We start from the raw sequence: 21041 nt of genomic DNA on the forward strand, positions 1-21041 counted from the left end.
AATACTCAGGCCAGCCCAGCTGTAAGTTCATTTTTATTCACAAATTAGCTTAATTTGGCAATCAATTCTTTCCTACCTCAAACCATCCCAAGTATTTTTAAACAGTTACTTTGATATAGATAAATATGATTATAACTGTGTTTACATAATATCTATCTATTGATTGCAGTAGATCCAGTCTTTATGGATACATATTTAAAAACTCAAGACACTGAGTCAATTAAGTGATCTTAAAAACTCAAATGCCAAAAGCACTGGGATAAAAAGCATACTCTGACTAAATCCGTTCCTATGAAGATTTTAGTCTCTGAGCTAATAGGATTTAGTAAAAAATCTGTATCTATACTATTTATAGTTTTAAAATTATATTCACATTGCCATGGGAATCAAATTTAATCCTCCAAAATTTATTTTTATATTTTTCTCATTATTAAGTTATGATTTGAGCCAGGTGCCAATAATCCTAACTACTACATAGGAAGCTGAGATCTGAGGATCATGGTTTGAAGCCACCCCTGGCAAGAAAGTCCATGGGACTCTTATTCCAATTAAGTCAGAAAAAGCCAGAAGTAGAGCTATGGCTCAAGTGGCAGAATGATAGCCTCGAGCAAAATATCTCAGAGACAATGCATAGACCCTGAGTTCAAGCCCTGGGACCAGACATATAGATGCTCTATACACAAAGAGGTTACGTCTATTTGTCTACCTAAATGCTTCCATAATGCCTATTCTGACCAATCAGTTGGGAAATCACCCTTTTAAGAAGAAAATTACCCTATTAAGTTTTTTTTCTAATGTAAAAAAGTCTTCTGTGCTCATAAAAAAGTTCTAAAACTAAGCTAATCCACCGCTTTCTTCCCACCAGAGCAGTATTAAATTAACCAGTGAAAAAGCTGAGAGAGCATACCGTCTTCTGACTTCTGAGAGTATGACGTGAATGAGAAGAGATTCCCAAAATCTTGCCCTTTTTTGTCATGTGAAGGCTTTCTATGAAAAAGAAATATCATAAAGAGAAAATAATGTAAACATCTCATTTAATCCTGATAATCTGTAGGTAATATGTACATGTACTGTAGGAGTATAATCAGAGATAATCTTAGTTCTTTCATTTACTTTTCTTTCACTGTTGAAGCCAAGGAAAAATAACAACACATTTTAAAAATAAATCTATATATACACATTTTTTCATAAATCTATGTACACACAATATTTAACATATTAATATATGGAATGGGGCAATGGTCTGATTATTAAAAATACAACTAAACTAAATTCTATGGTTGACAGAAATAATCAGCCCCAAATTTAACAACAGAAAATTATTGATAAAAATCAACAAGTATGACAGAATCCCCTTCATGACAAAAATATAATTCTATTTACTCAAAAGTCCATTATGAAGATATTTGCCAATCCTTCCCCTAAAATATAGAAAGTGCTATGGGAATAAGTGCAGTATTAACCTTATCTAGAATGCTAACAATTTCTTAGAGCTCACTATAAGATCTTTGTTAAATGCTTAGATAATGAAATGTACCATATTAGTGAATAATAGTCACTGTATTACTTACTCTGGAGTAGCTTTTGATTTGCCTGGAGAAAATGTATATTCATCTTTATCTAAGCCATCTGACGGAACAAAATCGTCTTCCCCATCATTCATTATGGGAGAGGCTTTTACTTTCAGTTCCTCTAAATCATTATTGTCATCATCATCATCAGCATCATCATCCTCTTCTTCTGAGAAATCAAATGTGTACTTAGGTCTTTCAGCTAGGAGAGAAATAAAACTAAATGTTACCTGGGTGCTGTTACCAGTGGCTGATCCCTATAATCCTAGGAAGCAGAGATCTGAGGATCGTGGTCCAAAGCCAGCAGGGGCAGGCAAGTCCATGAGACTCTTATCTCCAATTAAGTACCAAAAAGCCAGAAGTGGAACTGTGGCTCAACTACACAGCACTAGCTTTGAACAAAAAAGCTCAGAGCCAGAGTCCATGCCTTGAGTTCAAGCCATGGGACTGGTACAAAAAATAAACAACAAAAAATTGAATGTTAGCTGGCACAGTGGTATATGCCTACAGTTCCACCTATTCAAGATGCTGAGGCAGAAAACACTCTAAGCCCATGATCAAAGCTGGCCTGAGCAACACATGGATATCTCTCAAAAACAAGGCAGTAATATTAAACTCAAATCCTAGACTTACCTGCAAGAACTTTTTTAAAATGCAAGGAAAAAAGGAAAGTAGAAAATGAAAAATTCAGAGTCAGGCTCAGTGGCTCACAAATGTAATCACAGCTACATGAGAGACAATCAGGAGGATCATAGTTCAAGGACAACCTAGGCAAAAAGTTAATAAGACCCCATTCTCAACCAATAAGCCAAGATTTGGTGCCAATGATACCAGCAGGAAGTTGTGGGTAGGAGAATTGAAGTCTGAGTCTGGCCCTGGGCAATGATATGAGGCCCTGCCTAAAAATAACTAAAGCAAAAAAAAAACAAAAAAAAAACTAAAGGGGCATTGCTCAAGTGGTTTAGTACCTGCCTAAGAAGAGCAAGGCCCTGAGTTCAAACCTGAGTATCATCAAACCAAATAATAATAAATAACATCTGCTTTACAGTTGCCAGGAGGCTAGGGGTAAATATTGTTTGTATTAAGAGAATACAAACTAATGGGAGTGATTTATTACTCAAAAACTGACAAAAGCAGTCAATGTAGATTTGTTTCACATGGCCACTGTATAAGAGACTAGTACAAAATTTCTCATTTCCTCAATGAGAAGTTTTAGTTCTTTTAAAAAGTACTAAACTTGAGAGGAATGGTAGCACACACCATAATCCTAGCAAATGCAGGAGTGTGAGTTCAAAGCTAGCCTAGGCTACATAGCCAACCTGGACAATATAATGAGATCCAATCTCAAAATACCTTTAAAAAGCACTAAACTTTGACTTAGCCTCTTATATTAAAAGCTTTTCTGTTTTTATATTAGTTTTGCTATGAAATAATAAAGACAGAAAAACTTCTATGAAAAAGACAGAAAACATAATAACTTCAACACATTAATAACATACAATTTTATATAAAATGCCTAAAAAGATAACCGTTATGGGAAAAGGCATACTTGCATAATACAAATGAGTTTTATTAAAATTTCTAACATATGGTATGAGATAAAATTTTTAAATTTTTTGATACTCTGTAATTTTATATTTTATTTTTCAGATATGGGAAAGCGGGTTAATTTTTGTGTAATTTAAGTTATCCACATTAAAGACTTGCCTATATTATTAGAAAAGAAAATTCAGTTACCTGATTATTAAAGAATCAAAGAACTTAAGTCCTAATATATAAACAAAAGAAGTATCTATCAGAGTTTAATGACCATAATGGTATATCATTCATTTTAATAAATTGGGAATTAAATTTTGAGAAGAATCTATAAAACAAAAATCTAGGAGAGTCTAATTATTTGAACATTTCAATTTAATTAGTATTTGAGAAGGATCAAATCGTATTCTCAACAACAATATATAAGCAAGATAGGGGGAGGATTAGGTAGGGGGGCGGACGGGAGGCTGGGAAGGGATGGGAAGGGTAAACAAAGGAGGAGGCTACAATGCTTGATAAGAAATGTACTCACTATCTTGCCCATGTAATTGTAACCCCTCTGTACAGTATTTTCACAATTAAAAAAAAGTAAAAAAATAAATAAAAAATAAAAAAAAAGATAGGACTCTGCAGCCTATCCTTATCACTGCCATTAAAAGAGCTATGTACATAGAATTGAGACTCTTGAAGGTTTTCACCATATAGGGGTAGAAAACAAAAACAAAAGCACTTCTAATAGACCCACCACTGCTGGCACACTACCTATGTTCACTTAAAAAAATAATTATTTTAGAGCCATGGAGGGAATATAACAAACACTAAAATAAATAAAAATAAAAATCCAGTATGAAAACATGACTCAATTTAGAGAAATTTATGTCCAATTTTGCCAGAAAAGACCATTCTGTAATTTTCCTTTGTCTAGTACTCTAGAAACAGATAATACTGATACCAGCTTATACTATAAGTATATACAATTTATAATGTACAGTAAAATAAACATAAAATGCATCACAATACCAGCTGCTCTTCTCAGCAGAGAATCTCTTGGAATCACCACAGGTTCTGTTTCTTCTAAGTCACTTTCTGACTTGGACTCATCATCTGACCAAGGATTCCGTTTCTTCACTTTTTTTGCACCAGGTTTACCAGTTGTTGTTGGTGTTTTTCTAACCCTGGTACCTAAAAGCAAAACAACAGTAAAATATGTATAAACGCTTATATAAAAGTCACTGGTGAAAAATAAAATTGCTGTAATGCAAAGTTCATGATAAAATAACAAATGTACATGAAGACTAAGGCCATTATATCAATTATAGAAAAAAATCAAAAGACTCTATTAATAGCGTGTATATAGAATTCTTCTCTCACACTGACACATATGCAGACAAAACTTTTATTTCCTCACCAGGCTCCTTTTTCTCCCTTTTGGGTTTGGGACCTTTATTTATAGGAGCCGCTGGGGTCAATGCCTCTTCTCCTATACCTTCTACTGGTGTTCCACTAAATTCTTCATCAAATTCCACTTTCACTGCTGTGGTGTCAGAATCACCCTAGATATTAAAAAGAAAACCAAACCATGAGTACAAATAAAAATTAACACTGAATTCAAGTCAATAGATAGCTTCTTCATATTAGCTAAGTTTTTTATGTAAATAAGTTTTTATTGTGAAAATACTGTACAGATGGGTTACAATCACATGAGCAAGGTAATGAATACATTTCTTATCAAGCATTTTTGCTTCCTCCTTTGTTTTTCCCCTACCATCCTTTCCCTCCCCATCTCCACAACTACATTCCCCCCCCCCACCCCACACCCCCGCCTAAATGGTTGCAATGAGTCGACCTATATTCCTATTTAAACAATTTGTTTTTTCCCTTCCGCTCACCAAATTATACCAACATCAAATACAGTGAAAACAGGGGTCATACCATGGGGAGGGACATACAAAGTAACAAAATATCACATGGTACCTTATAAATAGGTTAGAAACAATAGCAAGCAAGGAAAAAAAAAATACTTGTGTCCTTATCTTGGGGTTCATTTCTTTTTTTTTTTTTTTTTGGGTCCAGTTGTGGAGCCTGAACTCTGGGCCTGGGCGCTGGGCGCTGTCCCTCAGCTCTTCAGCTCAAGGCTAGCGCTCTACCACTTGAGTCACAGCGCCACTTCCGGCTTTTTTTTTCTTTTTCTTTTTTGCTTATGTGGTGCTGAGGAATCGAACCTAGGGCCTCAAGCATGCAAGGCAAGCGCTCTACCACTGAGCCACCTTCCCAGCCCGGTTCATTTCTTTTAACACCATCTTATCTGACCTTTTCTGCTTATCTCAGATATATACTAGTTATTGCAAATAAGAAAAACCATGAGACCTATGTTTCTTTGCACTTGGCTTACTTCACTTAATATAATTTTTTCCAACCCTTTCCATTTCCTAACAAATAGGGCAATGTCATTCTTTCTGATGGAGGCATAGAATTCCATTGTGAATATATACCACATTTTCTCGATCCATTCATCTATTGAAGGACATCTGGGTTGCTTCCATATCTTAGCTATGGTAAATAATGCTGCAATAAACATAGTTGTGCTGGTAGCTTTAATATGGTCTTGCTTGTGATCATTTGGGTAAATGCCCAAAAGTGGGATTGCTGGGTCATAGGGCAGCTCTATATGGAGTCTTTTGAGAAACCTCCATACTACTTTCCAAAGTGGTTGAACAAGTTTATACTCCCACCAACAATGTAGTAGGGTTCCCTTCTGTCCACATCCCCTCCAGCATCTGTTGTTATTAGAGTTCTTGATTATAGCCATTCTAACTGGGGTGAGGTGGTATCTCAATGTTGTTTTGATTTGCATTTCTTTTATGGCAAGGGAGGTTGAGCATTTCTTCATGTGTCTATTGGCCATTCTTATTTCCTCTTTGGAGAAGTTTCTCTTTAAATCTTTAGCCTACTTATTTATCGGGCAGTTGTTTCTTTGAGGATTTGTTGTTGGGGGATTCAATTTTTTGAGTTCCAGGTATATTTTAGATATGAGATCCTTGTCTATTGTTTTTTTTTTTTTTTTTGGTCCAGTCGTGGGGCCTGAACTCTGGGCCTGGGCGCTGTCCCTCAGCTCTTCAGCTCAAGGCTAGCGCTCTACCACTTGAGCCACAGCGCCACTTCCGGCTTTTTTCTTTTTGCTTATGTGGTGCTGAGGAATGGAACCCAAGGCCTCAGGCATGCAAGGCAAGCGCTCTACCACTGAGCCACCTTCCCAGCCCCAACCCTTGTCTATCGTATGGCCAGTGAAGATCTTCTCCCAATCTGTGGGCTTTCTATTAATGTTGCTATCAGCTAAGTTGTTGTTTGCTTGTTTACTGAAGCCCTAACAGATGACTATAATCAGATTGTTTTGTTTCTTTTATTGGCAGCAATTAACATCTAATTTTCTATTATATTCACTGAGATGACAGCTACTTAGAAGCAACTGTTTAAAAAAATGCTTTTGTGCTTCAAGTGTTAGCTCTGCACAGAAAACTGATCTCTATATCCAGCACTTAAGACTTACTTCCCATGTATTAAACAGACTGAGCCTATCTCAGTCTGAGGTAGCTCCACTAGCCTACTTCCAAGTACTTTTTGGATCTATTGAATGTACTGCTTGAGCTGTAAGGTAACTTGTACAGAAACATTAGCCTTTCTTCAAGACCATTATACATCCAGTCTTTCTAACTTTTCCTTCTTCTAGCCAACCCTAGCCCATCTTACTCAAGGACAAATAAATGTCAAATTTTCAAAGTCCTCAATAGCATATACCTGTTCAATAATGTAAGATGCTTCATAATTTTTTAACTAAGAAAAAGTAAATACTAAGAGCAGTAAATACTTTCCTACTATACAATGCTGATATAGAAATGAAATATAGATGCATATGTATATATATACATAAATGTACATTTATTTATTTATTTATTTGGAGGTACTGACATTTGAACTCAGGTCTCATGCTTGCTAGCCAAGCACTCTACCACTTGATCCATGACTCCAGCCCTTTTTCCTGTAGTTATTTTTTAATTGGCCTTATATTCTTGTCTGGGACAACCTAGATTGCAATCCTCCAAGTTATACTTCCCACATATGGCATGATAGGTGTAATCTACCAAGCCCTGATTTTTTTTTTCCTGAGATAGAATATGTTTTTTCTTGGTTCAGACTCAACTTAAACTGCCTTCCTCTAAATCTTCAACTCCTAAATTGATGGGATTATAAAAGCATGATGCACCACACCTAGCCTTAAGTTTATATTTTTATTTTATCTTTTTCATTTGTTTGTGTTAGTACTAGGGCTTTAACGCTTGGCTTTTTCATTCATGTCTGTCAATCTATCAGCTGAACGATACCTCCAGTCTAGCCTTTTTTTGTTGGTCCTGAGGCTTGAACTCTGTGCCTGGGTGCTGTCCCTCAGCTCTTCAGTTCAAGGCTAGCACTCTACCACTTGAGCCACAACGCCATTTCTGGTTTTCTGGTGTTTAACTGGAGATCAGAGTCTCGCAGACTATCTTGCCTGGGCTGGCTTTGAACCTCAATCCTCAGATCTCAGCCTCCTGAGTAGCTAGGATTACAGGCATGAGCCACTGACGTCTGGCTCAGTCTAGCTTTTTTTTTTTTTTTTTGCTGGTTAATTGGAAATGAAGTATCTTCAGATTTTTTTCTGCTTTCCCTAGCTTCAAATCATAATCTTCAGATATCAGCCACCTGAGTAGACTGTTTCTCATTTTAAAAATTGAACTAAAGTCAGGCACAATGACACACACTTTAGTCTCTTCTACTCATAAGAGGATCACTTGAGCCTAAGAGTTTGTGGCCAGTCTGTACCACACAGTAAGTGGGCTCCTTTTTCAAAAACAAACCAACAAAAAATCTTAATTAAGTAAGCAGCTCTCCATATATATGTGATGGATAAACTGCTCTCATAGAAAGAATAAGATTTCCTATGACAATCAAAATACATTAGAAAAATAAAAATGAAACATAATGAAGCATAATATAAACATATATACATATGTAAACATATTTACATTTACACATACATTAAAGGATTATAGTCTTCTAATGAATTCAAACAGGAGATGTAACATACCTTCTTCTTCTTCAGCAACTTTTTGCTGGCATCTGCCTTCATAGCAGTAATTTCAGGAATTATTCTTCTCCCATAAGGTGAAGGCATCGTCTCTTCCAACTGAAGTTTCTTCACCTTAGGTTTGCCAACTTTACCTTTTATTGCTTTTCCAGACATTCCTGCCAGAATATCTTCTCGTTCTTGTGCTTCCACTTTCTGAAGTATATTATAAGCAAAAAGAGATGAAAATAACTCCTTAAAAAAGACAATCATACTACAGAAGGAACTGAAACAAATTTTACTCACTCATTAGGGAATAAAGCTTTCCTTTCAATTGATCTAATCTAAGACTAATAATAATAAAGAATTCTAAATAAGTATATTTGAGTTATAATCCCTAACTAGCTTCACATTTATAATACAAGAGGGTAATAGTGACTAGATGACTTAACTGGTTCTTTTATAGGATCCTATGATATGTTATGAAATTTGGACCTGTTATCATTAGAAGCCTCACAATTCACACACAAAGGCAGTTCTGTTAAGAAGTATGAAGACGGATTAGAGGCATGGCTCAAGTACCAGCTCTGAGTAAAGAGCAAGACCACAAGGTCCTGAGTTCAAGACCCAATGCTGACAGACACACAAAAAACATGTATGCAACTATCCTTTAGCCATAATAATGGTTCACAATATAAAGTAAGAAAGCATGAAAAAATAAAAGTCCTAATACTCTTACACTCAACTTAATGGGCTCTGGGTGGCAATAAATGAGGACAGAATCATGATTAATATAATAGATTCTATACAAAATTGTTCTTTTAAATAATTAGAGGATTTTGAAAGGTACAAGAGAAAATGACATTTCGTGGGAGATATTTAAAGAGGTCTTAATAGTATGATAGTTTAATTAAAAAAACAAAAAAACCTAAGCTTTGAAATCAGATAGACCTGAATTTCACTGTTGGCACGTCTATTAACTAATATTCTTAAGAAATAACAAGTAATTTATAAAGCACCTACTATGTAGTTATCACTTAAAAAAACAAGTGATTAGTTGGGCACAGTGGCTCATGTTTATAATCCTAGCCACTTGGAAAGAGGAGAGGAAGAATACAGTTGAAGGTCAACCCAGGCAAAAATTTAGTGAGACTATCCAATTCAACAAACAAACCAGGTGTGGTTCTTGTCTTTAATTCCAGCTACACAAGAAGCACTGGGAAGAAGATGCAGGAGCTAGGCCCAGGCAAAAACTCAAGTCACTATCTGAAATAAAACTAAAGGAAAAAGAGGGCTGGGACACTTGCCTCGCAAGTACAATGTCCTGAGTTCAAACCACAATTAAGCCTATAAATCTCCACTTTATGAAGGAAATGGAGTCATATTGCACTTATGGGGTCTATGGAATAATAAAACATTCATACTGATGCTATTAATTTTAGCACTTTAAGTGGGCAGATTCAGAAAAAGTTTACATTTCTTATCTTTACTTTTTCTTCTATTTTTTAATTGAGATTTTACTTGGAGAAAATAAGGTTTTAACAAAAAAATTACTGAAATAACAGTCTAAAGAGATTATCATTCTTCTCTTAAATCGAAGAACTTACATCCATATTCATATTGGCCATATACCTAAGAAAACATTAAACTAAACCAATGAGCTAAATTACAAATTAGTTAAGACATTATAACTAATAGAATTAAAACTCAATAGCATTTATATTCAACCACACTAGAAACAGCTTTTCTTTTATAATTTCATAGAGTTATAGCTAGCTTAATCTTAGCTAATAAATTCAATAACACAGTTAAAGGAAATTCTGAGGTAATTTTAAAAGAATTTTCATTGTTATCTCGCAAGCACTATTTTTCCAAATATTTTAATAGAGATTTAACATACATCCAATTCTTCAACAAATGCTGCTAAATCTTCTTTCCAAAGATCTGAAGGAGATTTTCTTTTAAGATCATTGACCTCTCGTCCCTATAATAAAAGGGTAGTAGAGTTTAACAGTCAATAGTTTTTAAATATATAAAGTAAATCAAAATACTTATTTTTGGAAAAAGAAAATCAAAGATATGGGTAATACTGAAATAGTTCCAAATTATTTAACCCACAAGAGTTCATACTTTTGTATCTCTCTGTTTAATGAGCTCTTCAACTTTTTCTTTAGTAAGAGACCACAGAGACATATTTAAAATATAATTAAAATCAGGGCCTGAAGGAGTTCCTGAGTCAGAGGAACTATCATCATGCTGGTTTTGTGTTTCTTCCTCTTCTGCTGCCTGTAAAAAATAATAAACTTTATATTAAATTCCTGTATAATATCAAATCAATGCTTAAATTTATAGAATATTGAGTTAGGAATTCAGCAAAAGCTATACTGTTTATTAATGCTATACCTCCAGGATGGTGGAGTTACTTAGATTACTTGCAAAGTTACCTATAAACACTTACTATCTAGTGAAAACGTTTAAGATTTTTCTGAAATTACACAATAAAATCTTGAGATGGAATATTTATTTAGTCCCTATTTACCTATGAAATTGATAAAAAGAAATAAAATGAGAAGGCACTACAATTTAAAATTAGTGAGAAAACACTGTATCTTAAAATGGAGAAGACATTACATCTTGCATCTCAGAGTAGAATGTCTTATCATTGCATATTGTTAAGATTTTTATACTGGTGAATGAGTAATTTGAAACCCAGAATAAATCACTTATGAAAATTGAAATACACTTGGCTAAGAAAATTCTCTAAGGCAGGAATACTCATGTGAGGAGTAAAAAAGGAAGTTCACTAAAGAATTTAAGAGTTAATTAATTAGAGTAAGAAGTGTCAGGGTTTTGTGGAAATTGTATTCAGAAGGTTTTTTTCATAAAAACAAAATCATCTTAGGCTTATATTAAAATTTAAAATACAATGAATTAAGGAAAGTAATTTTAAGCGGGATTATTTTCAAAAGTTTAATAATAAAAATAGGCATTAAATAAAATTGCCTCTAAATTGGTTAAGGCCCTAAGATTGTTAAAAATTACTAAAGAACTGGAGGTATAGCTCAGTGGTAGAGGACCAGCCTTAAATGAAAAAGCTAAGCTAGAGAGCAAAAGGCCCTGAGTTCAAGCGCCAGTGCCAGTACTAAATAAATAAGTAATTTTTAAAGTGACTAAGTTAATCATGGAACTCCATCAAGCTAAAAGTTCACATTTGGTAACAAACCAAAAATAATATCTTTACAATTTCAATTTTTAAATAAAATAATGTATTTATACAACCTAAAATTTAGGTGTACTTTAAAAATAAAAGGGTAAAAATTGGCATTACAAAGCAAGATGCTCCATCACATAAACAAAACCATTAAGTTCAATTAAGCAACCTTAGCCAAATAAGGAATATTGTGGTTGAATTGATAGATGGTTAATAACTAGATAATTTAGGACAAACCAATTAGTCTACCGTTTTTAAGGTTCTTCATGAGATAATATGTTACTATGGAGTATTTAGCCTATTATAAGAAATTAGGGTGTAATAAAATCCTGTGTAGGAAGTGGAGCTGTGGCTCAAGCGGTAGAGTGCTCGCCTTGAGCTGAAGAGCTAAGGGACAGTGCCCAAGCCCCACGACCGACAAAAAAAAAAAAAAAAATCCTGTGTAGACCAATACTTCAAAAAAGTCATTTGATCTAGGTTTTGATGATAGCTAAGGTAATGTTAGTGAACACTCTGAATAAATGTGCATTTCATTGTCAACAGGAATATGACTAAGAAAAAGTGTCACAAGTCAATGCAAATAACGTTTTCAAGTTTTAATTATAGAATTTCATTATATTTTAGGAAAACACCTTGATCTTCTAATTAGCTGCTTTATAATTCAAATTTTCTTTCTCAAATCTATATAATAGGATGCTCTTGTAAAAGCAGTTCCTTTGTTACCTGAACCCTCTTCAAGTGTGCACATGGCTAAGATGCTGAAAATATTTTGATAGTGATAATGCAATTACTGAAACCAAGCTAACCTTTACCCATGAATTCTGCCTCCACAGAAAGGTATTCTAAAACCCTAGATTCCATTATCTTTTAAAACTAAGCATTAAATCCTTAGTTTACTAGATAACATTTTTAAAGATATAGTTTAAACTGACAATAGTACAGAAGGGTGAGTAGTAAATAAACCATAATTTGGAATTTCATAAAACACATCTGAGAGGAAAACAGAATGCTCCAGTCACCATAACTCTACATGCTACCCTTATTTTCTTCAAATGGTGAGTAAACCTGTTATTTTATTATGCAATTACCCCACTATAGAATTTATTTTAATTTTACTCACTTTAATGTATGTATTTATTGACCCCAAAATTGAAAAAGATTAAATAATAACAAAAGAAATATTTCCATGTAGTTGGGTAAAAACATGATTGAGAACTCTTAAATGTAAAGAAGCTTAAAATTTCAGTTCAAATTATATAATACAATCAATTATTTCTAAAAGATGGTAACTTTTTTATATATAATCTACATAAATGTCCGAAAAGATTGAAGATTTTCCTTTTCTACATCTGTTCTCAATCTTAATTTGTATTGCCTTTGAAAAGTTTTCTTTTAGGTATATACAACATCAAGAAACTATCAAGGATATTCTCAAAGGTTCAATATTTCATCCTCTGAGTTAATAATAGTACTTTGTTTCAAAACAGACACTTTAATTAATAAAGTACCAGGTGTTTAATCTGCAGTTCTCTTAAGCATGGGTAAAACACATGTTTGGTGATCAATAAATACTATTCAATAAAAGCACTTTGTCCCTCATGTTCCCAACCTTAATCAAAATCCTATCAAGTGAGTGGTGACCAGATGCCATATTGTGACCATAGACTGAACACTGTGAAATGATTTTGAGTGCTACCAGTCTCATTCCCAGACAGTAGACATACATTTCACAAAAACCACCACCACAAATGACACCCTTTTAATGGCAGGCTCAGAAGAAAAGGCCAAGGAGACTGAGCTACCTTCTTAAACCTGGAGTCATTTCTCCAGGCCCTGGTTGAGTCACACTGGCCAAGTACTTTGTGGTGAGTGTGCACTGCAAATTCCTTTACTGTATCTGTTCTGTGGATAAACAGAAGACTTCAGTCTCCAAACAGCCAACTCAGTTGCTTTACCAATACTAAATTTAAGTTTTAGGGACTGGGTGGTTTGTTGTTTGTTTTGGAAGTTGCTTTTAAAAGCTTCTCTAAATGTCTTTTTCTGCAAATGATTACCTTTTCTTGTGCTTCTTTCCAGGCTTTCACTGGGTCAGATTCATAACCTCTCTGGACTAACATTTGAATCAAATCTTTCTTTGACCTATTCTCTATGTGAGGGAAAAATAAAGTTAGGATCAAGAAAAGAGATTCAATTTGTATTTGTTTATATTCTACTGATAAAAAATGTCTTTTATTAATAAAGATTTTTTCCATTTTAATTACTGTTCAAATTTTTTAAAGGTTAATCTTACCTATAGTAATTTTCCCTTGTATCTTCTCTAAAATGAAACGAGCTTGATTGTTAAGCTTTGTAGATTCTGCTCCCAACATTCCCACAAGCCATTCCTTTCGTAAACCATAATAACTTAATCGTAAATCAAAGAATTCTTTCAGAATATCTTGCACAGTTTCATATTTCTTCAGACATCCCATATGATCAAAGAGTACCTAAGTAAAACACAAGATTTTATAAATTCAATAAATCTGTACTGCTATTCTAACTTATGTAACAGCTACAGTATTTAAGATATGAGACAAAAATAAGTCTTTTTTTCTTAAGGTTCTTAAAGGCACTCAAACTATTTAAGAAAAATGTCTTCCCTGAACTAAAAATATATATTCTTTTTTTGTTTGTACGGTGATGGGGTTTGAACTCGGGACTTGGGCACTGTCCCTGAGCCTCTTTGTGCTCAAGGCTAGCACTCTACCACTTGGAGCCACAGAGCCAATTCTGTGTTTTTATTTTGTTTTGTTTTCTGATGATTAATTGGAGATAAGAGTCTCATGGACTTTCCTGCCTGGCTGCCTGGGCTGGCTTCCAACCATGATCCTTACATCTGGGTCTTCTGAGTAGGTAGGATTAGGTGACCAGCTTATATATATTCTTCTTTTAAGCTTTAAAATGTTAAGGTTTGTTCTCCTTCAAATACTCAGTTGAAGTTTATTTACCACTCCCCTGTTGTTGTTTTTTTGGTTCCGGTCATGGGGCTTGAACTCTGGGCCTGGGTGCTGTCCCTCAGCTCTTCAGCTCAAGGCTAGCACTCTACCACTTGAGCCACAGCGCCACTTCCGGCATTTTTCTTTTTGCTTATGTGGCGCTGAGGCATACAAGGCAAGCGCTCTACCACTGAGCCACCTTACCAGCCCTACCACTCCCTTTTATAATGACTTGTTCTATAACTCAATTATTCAAATTCTCTATCTTCCCACTGTACCTTTCCTAACAAATTATGATAGTTTTATTCAACTGCTATGCAATTTTTGGACTTTTTCTTCTTATAATCTACTTTAAATCTAAAAGCTAATTTAGAATATAAGTTGGATGACCATACAAATTAACTCTGTACCTTCCTCCCTGATTATATCATAACCACAAATATACAAGTTTAATGAAACCCATTAGAGTTGTGAAGTGATAGTCTACAGTTAAAATGCTGAGAGATAGGCATAAGGTACATACAAACCCTGTAACAATTATTATTACAAGTCCTAGCAGTAAATGTAAAGGTACTACACACACACATACACACACACACATCTCCTGTGTGTTCAAGCAGAGATGTATAGGTGTACATTTGAATGTAAGGGTTGTAATAGCAGAACAAAGGAATGTATCCCAAGATTCTTCTCCAGTTGCATAGGAAAGTGATTGAGGCTTATTATAACTACTCTTTTATCATGCTTCAATCACAGCAACCTAACATATGTCATTCAAGAGAAACAAAGTTAACAGTATATCTAAAAAATTACCATAGAATTGCAAGTAAGAGTAGTTTGAAGTTTAAAAACTTTATGTAATCCAGCAGCTTCTGCTTGCGCTAGTTTCTCTTCTGTCATTTTCACCACAAATTTCACAGTTGTATCAGTATGATATTCTTTATAATCAGAAATTAATGCTGGTGTTTTATCTGTTCCATTCAGCATAGGTTCTAAAACCTGTTCCTTGTATACCTGTAAAAAAATTTGAAAACAAGCAATTATTTTTATGATGCACTATCATGTTCTCAGAAGTCACACCATCTTAAAACTTCTCAGCTCTGGGTAGAAGAGTGAAGGGGTAATCACCAATGCTATTATCTCCTGTTCAATCACTACAGCGATAAATGGGAATATTCTCAGGGGTCTGAAAAGACATACAAAAAGATAATGGTCCTAATCTACTCATACTACAAATGATATAAGGAAGATTATATCAACCAGAGATTACAGATGGCATGTATACATTTAGATTTATAAAAGTTTATGCTAACTTACATGAATTTGTCGACTACATTTATAAGGATTTAAAATACCATTTATTACTACACGTATCTCATTCTAGTCATTTAAAGGTAAGTACAAAAATATAGTCTCTAAAAAAGCACTCACCAAAGTCATACCATATTATATAAACTTAAAAGATTTTTATTGTTATTTGAAAATTCAAGGCACAAATTCAAGTAATTGGATAAATATATGAGAATTAATTATACAGATTAAAGCAAATAATTATGAATTATTCTTAGCAGAAAGAACTGTTAATGTAATATCTGTCTTATACACAGTTTGTATATTTATACTAACCTGTGTCCAGGTTCTAACTGGAAGCTCTGTAATTTCTACTGTGTTTCTATCCACCACGAAAATTTCACCACTAACTGCATACTGGTTTTGACCAAGTTCCTGGATTGTGCCTTTAAAATTTTTGTAGTTTGGAAGCTACAGAGAAAAATGGAAATAACACAGAGGCTTGACTTTGATCTGGAATACTAGTACCAAATTTGAATGACAGTTTACAGTTTAATTTTATGGAAAATTAAATTAAGGTGACTGAAACAGAATTGTTTATTTTCAACTGTCCCTCTCAAAATTGCCACTCAATCTTGAATTTATTGCTTCTTTAGTATAAAATGAACATTGTTCAATCTCAAAATTTTAGCACCATCTTTCATAGTATTTCTAGGATCATAATTTTTTCAGATTACTGTCTCCATAATTCCTTCTTTAAATTCAAACTACTTGTATCTGGGCCCAATCTTAAGTTTCTAATTTCCATCCAATAATTTGCCCTGCAGAACCACTACTCTTTTCTGGCATTTTGCTGAAATATTTGAACAATTCCTTCTATCTGTTGTGGTTTAGATATGGTTTTAGTATCCCAAGTCTTCATGTATGGAAATCTAATCTCCACTGTTGAGGTGTTGAGAGGGTAGAAACTAAATCTATGTTGTCTAAATACAGGTGGATCCTTTGGGGATGACTATTATTAAACAAGTTTATTAAAGTGAAGCTCCATGATTGAATCCTGTGTAAGAAGAGTAATAAAGAACAACAAGATAGAAATATATCCAACTCACTCCCACATAACCCCTTTTTAGCCAAATTATAAAAACTCACTCCCTCTTCTAAAATTGGTACTTGTTATTATCACCAAGAAATTAGTTGTATACTACAGGACATTTCTTCCAGCAAACCAAGCAATTAACATCTTTCACTTCTGTAAATTTTAAATCCTAATGTCTTATCCTGACAACAGATTAATTTCTAGAAGTCAGAAGCCATAGGTAAACTCTATCATTGTCACATACATACTAGGCACCCATTTATGTATTGATAACATACTCTGGGTCCAACATTCTAAAAATGTACCTGAAACAGTTTAATTAAAACAGTAAAATTAAAACACAATCATCAGAAAATAATTTGATGCTTCTAGAAGAACCACTTTAGAATAAGTATTTTGAATTATTTCAAGAAAAATTGCAAATCATACTCATAATAATTTTTATTTTAAAATACAAAAACTGAATATACCAAAATATTATATCTACATGCACATGAGCATTAATATTTTTAATAAGTAGAAAATAAGGAAAATTTTCATGACTTGGCACATAAGAATAAAAATAAAATATTATCACAAAAGCAGTCTTTTCTATATAATTCGGGTACTTGAATTATTTTTTAATATTTTTAATGTCTTTATTTTTAAATTTCAATAAACAATTTTCCCCACAAAACTTAACCTCCAGACACATTCATTTCTCTTTTATTTGTAAGCACATATCAAGCTGCACTCTAATAAGGTCTTTAGTATCTACAGTCATTCTAAAATAAAAATGTTTCATCATTTTTCTAAAATGACTGAACTTTTGCCTTTTACCGATTATCATTTGTTAAATAAACAATATAAGCAACAAATTCTAAAAAAATTACCATGGGATGAGGATCCAATCCTTCTAGCATTCGTCTGACATTGTTCACAATTTCCCTAGCATCATAGTTGGGCAGTTTACAAGCCCATCCAGTACCAATGCCCTCAGCACCATTTATTAAAACCATGGGGATAATGGGAATATACCACTCAGGCTCTACTCGTTGATTATCATCATAAAGGAACTTAAGCAAGTTGTCATCCACAGCAGGAAAAAGAAGTCTTGCTAAAGAGCTAACAAAAAGAAAAAAGAAAGTATAGAAAGTTGTATGGCTTTGAGAAATAAAACTCGATAAACAGTTTACATTTCAGAAAAATCTCCTATATTTTATAATTTAGATGCCATTATTCAACAAAATTTATCTAATTACCTATTATTACTAAGTACATATTTCTCTCAAGCACAAGGCCAGAAAAAAATTGCTCTATTTTACATATGTATGCACATAATTACCTACTTACATTCTTTATCTCTACCAATGTCCTAGCATTGTGAACAAAACGTATCACCCATAACTAAGAAATAAGGCTAAGTGGGGAAAAAAAATCTTTACACTTTTTAAGACTGATTTTGTCAAGAACTTATAAAAATGTCCGGAGACAATTTTTTTTTTTTTGGTCGGTCGTGGGGCTTGAACTCTGGGCTCGGGCGCTGTCCCTGTGCTCTTCAGCTCAAGGCGAGTGCTCTACCTCTTGAGCCACAGCGCCACTTCTGGTTTTCTAAAGGTTTATTGGAGATAAGAGTCTCATGGGGCTGGGAAGGTGGCTCAGTGGTAGAGCGCCTGCCTTGCATGCCTGCGGCCCTGGGTTCGATTCCTCAGCACCACATAAGAAAAAAGCAGGAAATGGCGCTATGGCTCAAGTGGTAGAGCTCTAGCCTTGAGCTGAAGAGCTGAGGGACAGCGCCCAGGCCCAGAGTTCAGGCCCCAAGACGGGACGAAAAAAAAAACAAATCCAGAAGAGTCTCACGACTTTCCTACCTGGGCTGGCTTTGGACCGTAATCCTCAGATCTCAGCCTCCTGAGTAGCTAGGATTACAGGCGTGAGCCACCGGCGCCCGGCTGACTTAATTATATTTTATGAAATATTTTGAACGTTCACCCTCAATAGAAAAATAGGTAATCATATCTCTCCACAGTTCCGATTCTATAAATTTTTCATTTATACCTACAAACTTCAACTGAACTTTCTACCATTAAATCAGCAAATGTTTACCTTAACATTGTGAAAATATAACGAGGGCTTGCAGCATCTTTGCCACCATGAAGCCGAGTTCCAAACTGACCAATCGGCTGAAGCAAGTTAATGTTGTTACTTCCCACAAAGTTCTGAGCCAAATTCACTATAGTCATCATCAATGCTTGCTACAGAATAGAATAAAACAGAACACAACATTAATGTTCTAAGTTTTCTATAACTATTCCTTAATTAGCAATTAAAAACTCTCAATTCTATCATACTTCTGTAGACTTGATTAAAAATAAAAATATTTCATATGAATAATAATCATTTATCATGTCAATAATGAGTTCCAGTTAAGTCCAATCTCAATACTTACTTCTCCATGATGATACGCAGACATTTCAGCAACAGACCCCGCCAACTGGGCAACTTTCACTTCACGTTTATCATTCCTCTTGAAACAAGTAAACAAGACTTTTCTTTGGCCTGGTTTAAAGCCTATTTTTAGAAAGAACAATCCTCTTGAAATTATTACCTTAAGATACAGTTGTAACAATTAGTGGCAACAATGTTGTATATATTTCAGGAGGAAAGAGCAAAGATATGGTTTTGAAGGAATGAATAAAATTGGTACTTGAAATTGTACAACAATCTGAGTTCACTAATACATTTCTAACTCTAAAAGTGAGATATCAATTGAAAGATAACCTTTTGGACTTAAGAACCACTCAGTGGCACTAAGCTTATTTGGTAAGAGTTTCTAAGTGCTCATGACTAAAATGTCAACTGTCACTCAAGAATCAGCAAAATGACTAGCCTGACAACTATTAAGGAAGTATCCCAAATCAGAAAAACACTCATCCAACTTTGCTATTGTAATTAATAATTAAAAAGACTATAGAATCTTAAATTTGGATACTCATTCCAACATGGCCATTTACTAGGTGACTAAGCAAATTACTAAATTTGGAAGTCACACTGTCCTCAGAGTAGTGACACAATAAGCTTTGTTACAGAATTATCCTAAGGTACATGTGATTTAATATGAAGAAAGCACTCTGCTTCCTCCGTATTCTTCCTTTTCTAAGCAAACTAATATAATAATAATTTATTTTAGTATATACTACTGTCACCCTCATTGAGTAAGGAGGAAAGAAACAATATGGTAAAACATGGTCACTGCTTTGAAATTTATAATGTAATTGAGGATAAATTCAGATAGGTAAAGAAAGAGCACACAGGGGGCTGGGAAGGTGGCTCAGTGGTAGAGCGCTTGCCTTGCATGCATGAGGCCCTGGGTTTGATTCCTCAGCACCACATAAGCAAAAAGAAAAAAGCCGGAAGTGGCGCTGTGGCTCAAGTGGTAGAGTGCTAGCCTTGAGCTGAAGAGCTGAGGGACAGCACCCAGGCCCAGAGTTCAGGCCTCACGACCGGACCCAAAAAAAAAAAAAAAAAAAAAGAAAGAGCACACAGTTTAATTATCTGAAACTTAACAAATGGTGGGGGAGACAACTTCAGGCTAAAGAACATGGATGGACAAGACTGTTAGCTGAAAAACAAAGAAACACAAAGATCAACAAACTTGCTAAAAGTTCTAAAGTGGAAAAGAAAATTCTAGGTTTGCTTAGGCAGGATGGGTGAGAACTTTGAAAGAGGTGACACTGATCAAGATGAATTATATTCATAAACCGCTTTGTTGAATAACAACCACTTAAAGATAACAAGCTTTTTTTAATCCTAAAAGAGATCAAAATCTATTTTAACTAGGTTCTAAATTTTGGCAAGTTATAAAAGCAAAAGCATTAGAGTTTAGCTAATGAAGTATAAAGAAATGTTAAAAATGTATTCTCTTATACATGTTTCAGAAATTAACAAAATCCCATTTTATAATCAACTTTGGCAAAAGCTTTGAAGATTAGTCTTAAAGTTAAATTTTCTTGAAAAATTCAAAAGTTAAAAAATTTCAAATTAGAGAATATTAATGACTTCATCCTTACCAAAATATACCTCAAAATTAACAACAAGCTTTAAATTCCTCTGAATTAGTATTTATTTATTTAGGGTCCGGTCGTGGGGCCTGAACTCTGGGCCTGGGTGCTGTCCCTCAGCTCTTCAGCTCAAGGTTAGTGCTCTACCACTTGAGCCACAGTGCCACTTCTGGCTTTTTTCTTTTTGCTTATGTGGTGCTGAGGAATTGAACCCAGGGCCTCAG

The 21041-nt window shown here is 34.3% G+C and overlaps 1 protein-coding gene across 2 annotated transcripts in view; it reads right to left on the reverse strand.

Annotated features, from left to right (window-relative positions):
- Top2b (DNA topoisomerase II beta) overlaps positions 1-21041 on the reverse strand; it is a 63369-nt gene that overhangs the window by 8117 nt on the left and 34211 nt on the right. For both annotated transcript variants that reach the window (XM_042680072.1, XM_042680071.1), the window contains exons 19-32: positions 19206-19327; positions 18863-19011; positions 17650-17881; positions 16018-16152; positions 15205-15405; positions 13707-13902; positions 13471-13562; positions 10336-10491; positions 10106-10189; positions 8227-8421; positions 4516-4660; positions 4128-4289; positions 1572-1773; positions 908-987 (exon numbers count right to left, since the gene is read on the reverse strand). In XM_042680072.1, the coding sequence (XP_042536006.1) occupies positions 908-987; positions 1572-1773; positions 4128-4289; positions 4516-4660; positions 8227-8421; positions 10106-10189; positions 10336-10491; positions 13471-13562; positions 13707-13902; positions 15205-15405; positions 16018-16152; positions 17650-17881; positions 18863-19011; positions 19206-19327 (2151 nt within the window). The remainder of the gene's footprint in view (positions 1-907; positions 988-1571; positions 1774-4127; positions 4290-4515; positions 4661-8226; positions 8422-10105; positions 10190-10335; positions 10492-13470; positions 13563-13706; positions 13903-15204; positions 15406-16017; positions 16153-17649; positions 17882-18862; positions 19012-19205; positions 19328-21041) is intronic.

This window comes from Dipodomys spectabilis, unplaced genomic scaffold (genome assembly GCF_019054845.1).
Source record: "Dipodomys spectabilis isolate Male_0828 unplaced genomic scaffold, ASM1905484v1 ptg000054l, whole genome shotgun sequence".
NCBI classification, from domain to species: domain Eukaryota; kingdom Metazoa; phylum Chordata; class Mammalia; order Rodentia; family Heteromyidae; genus Dipodomys; species Dipodomys spectabilis.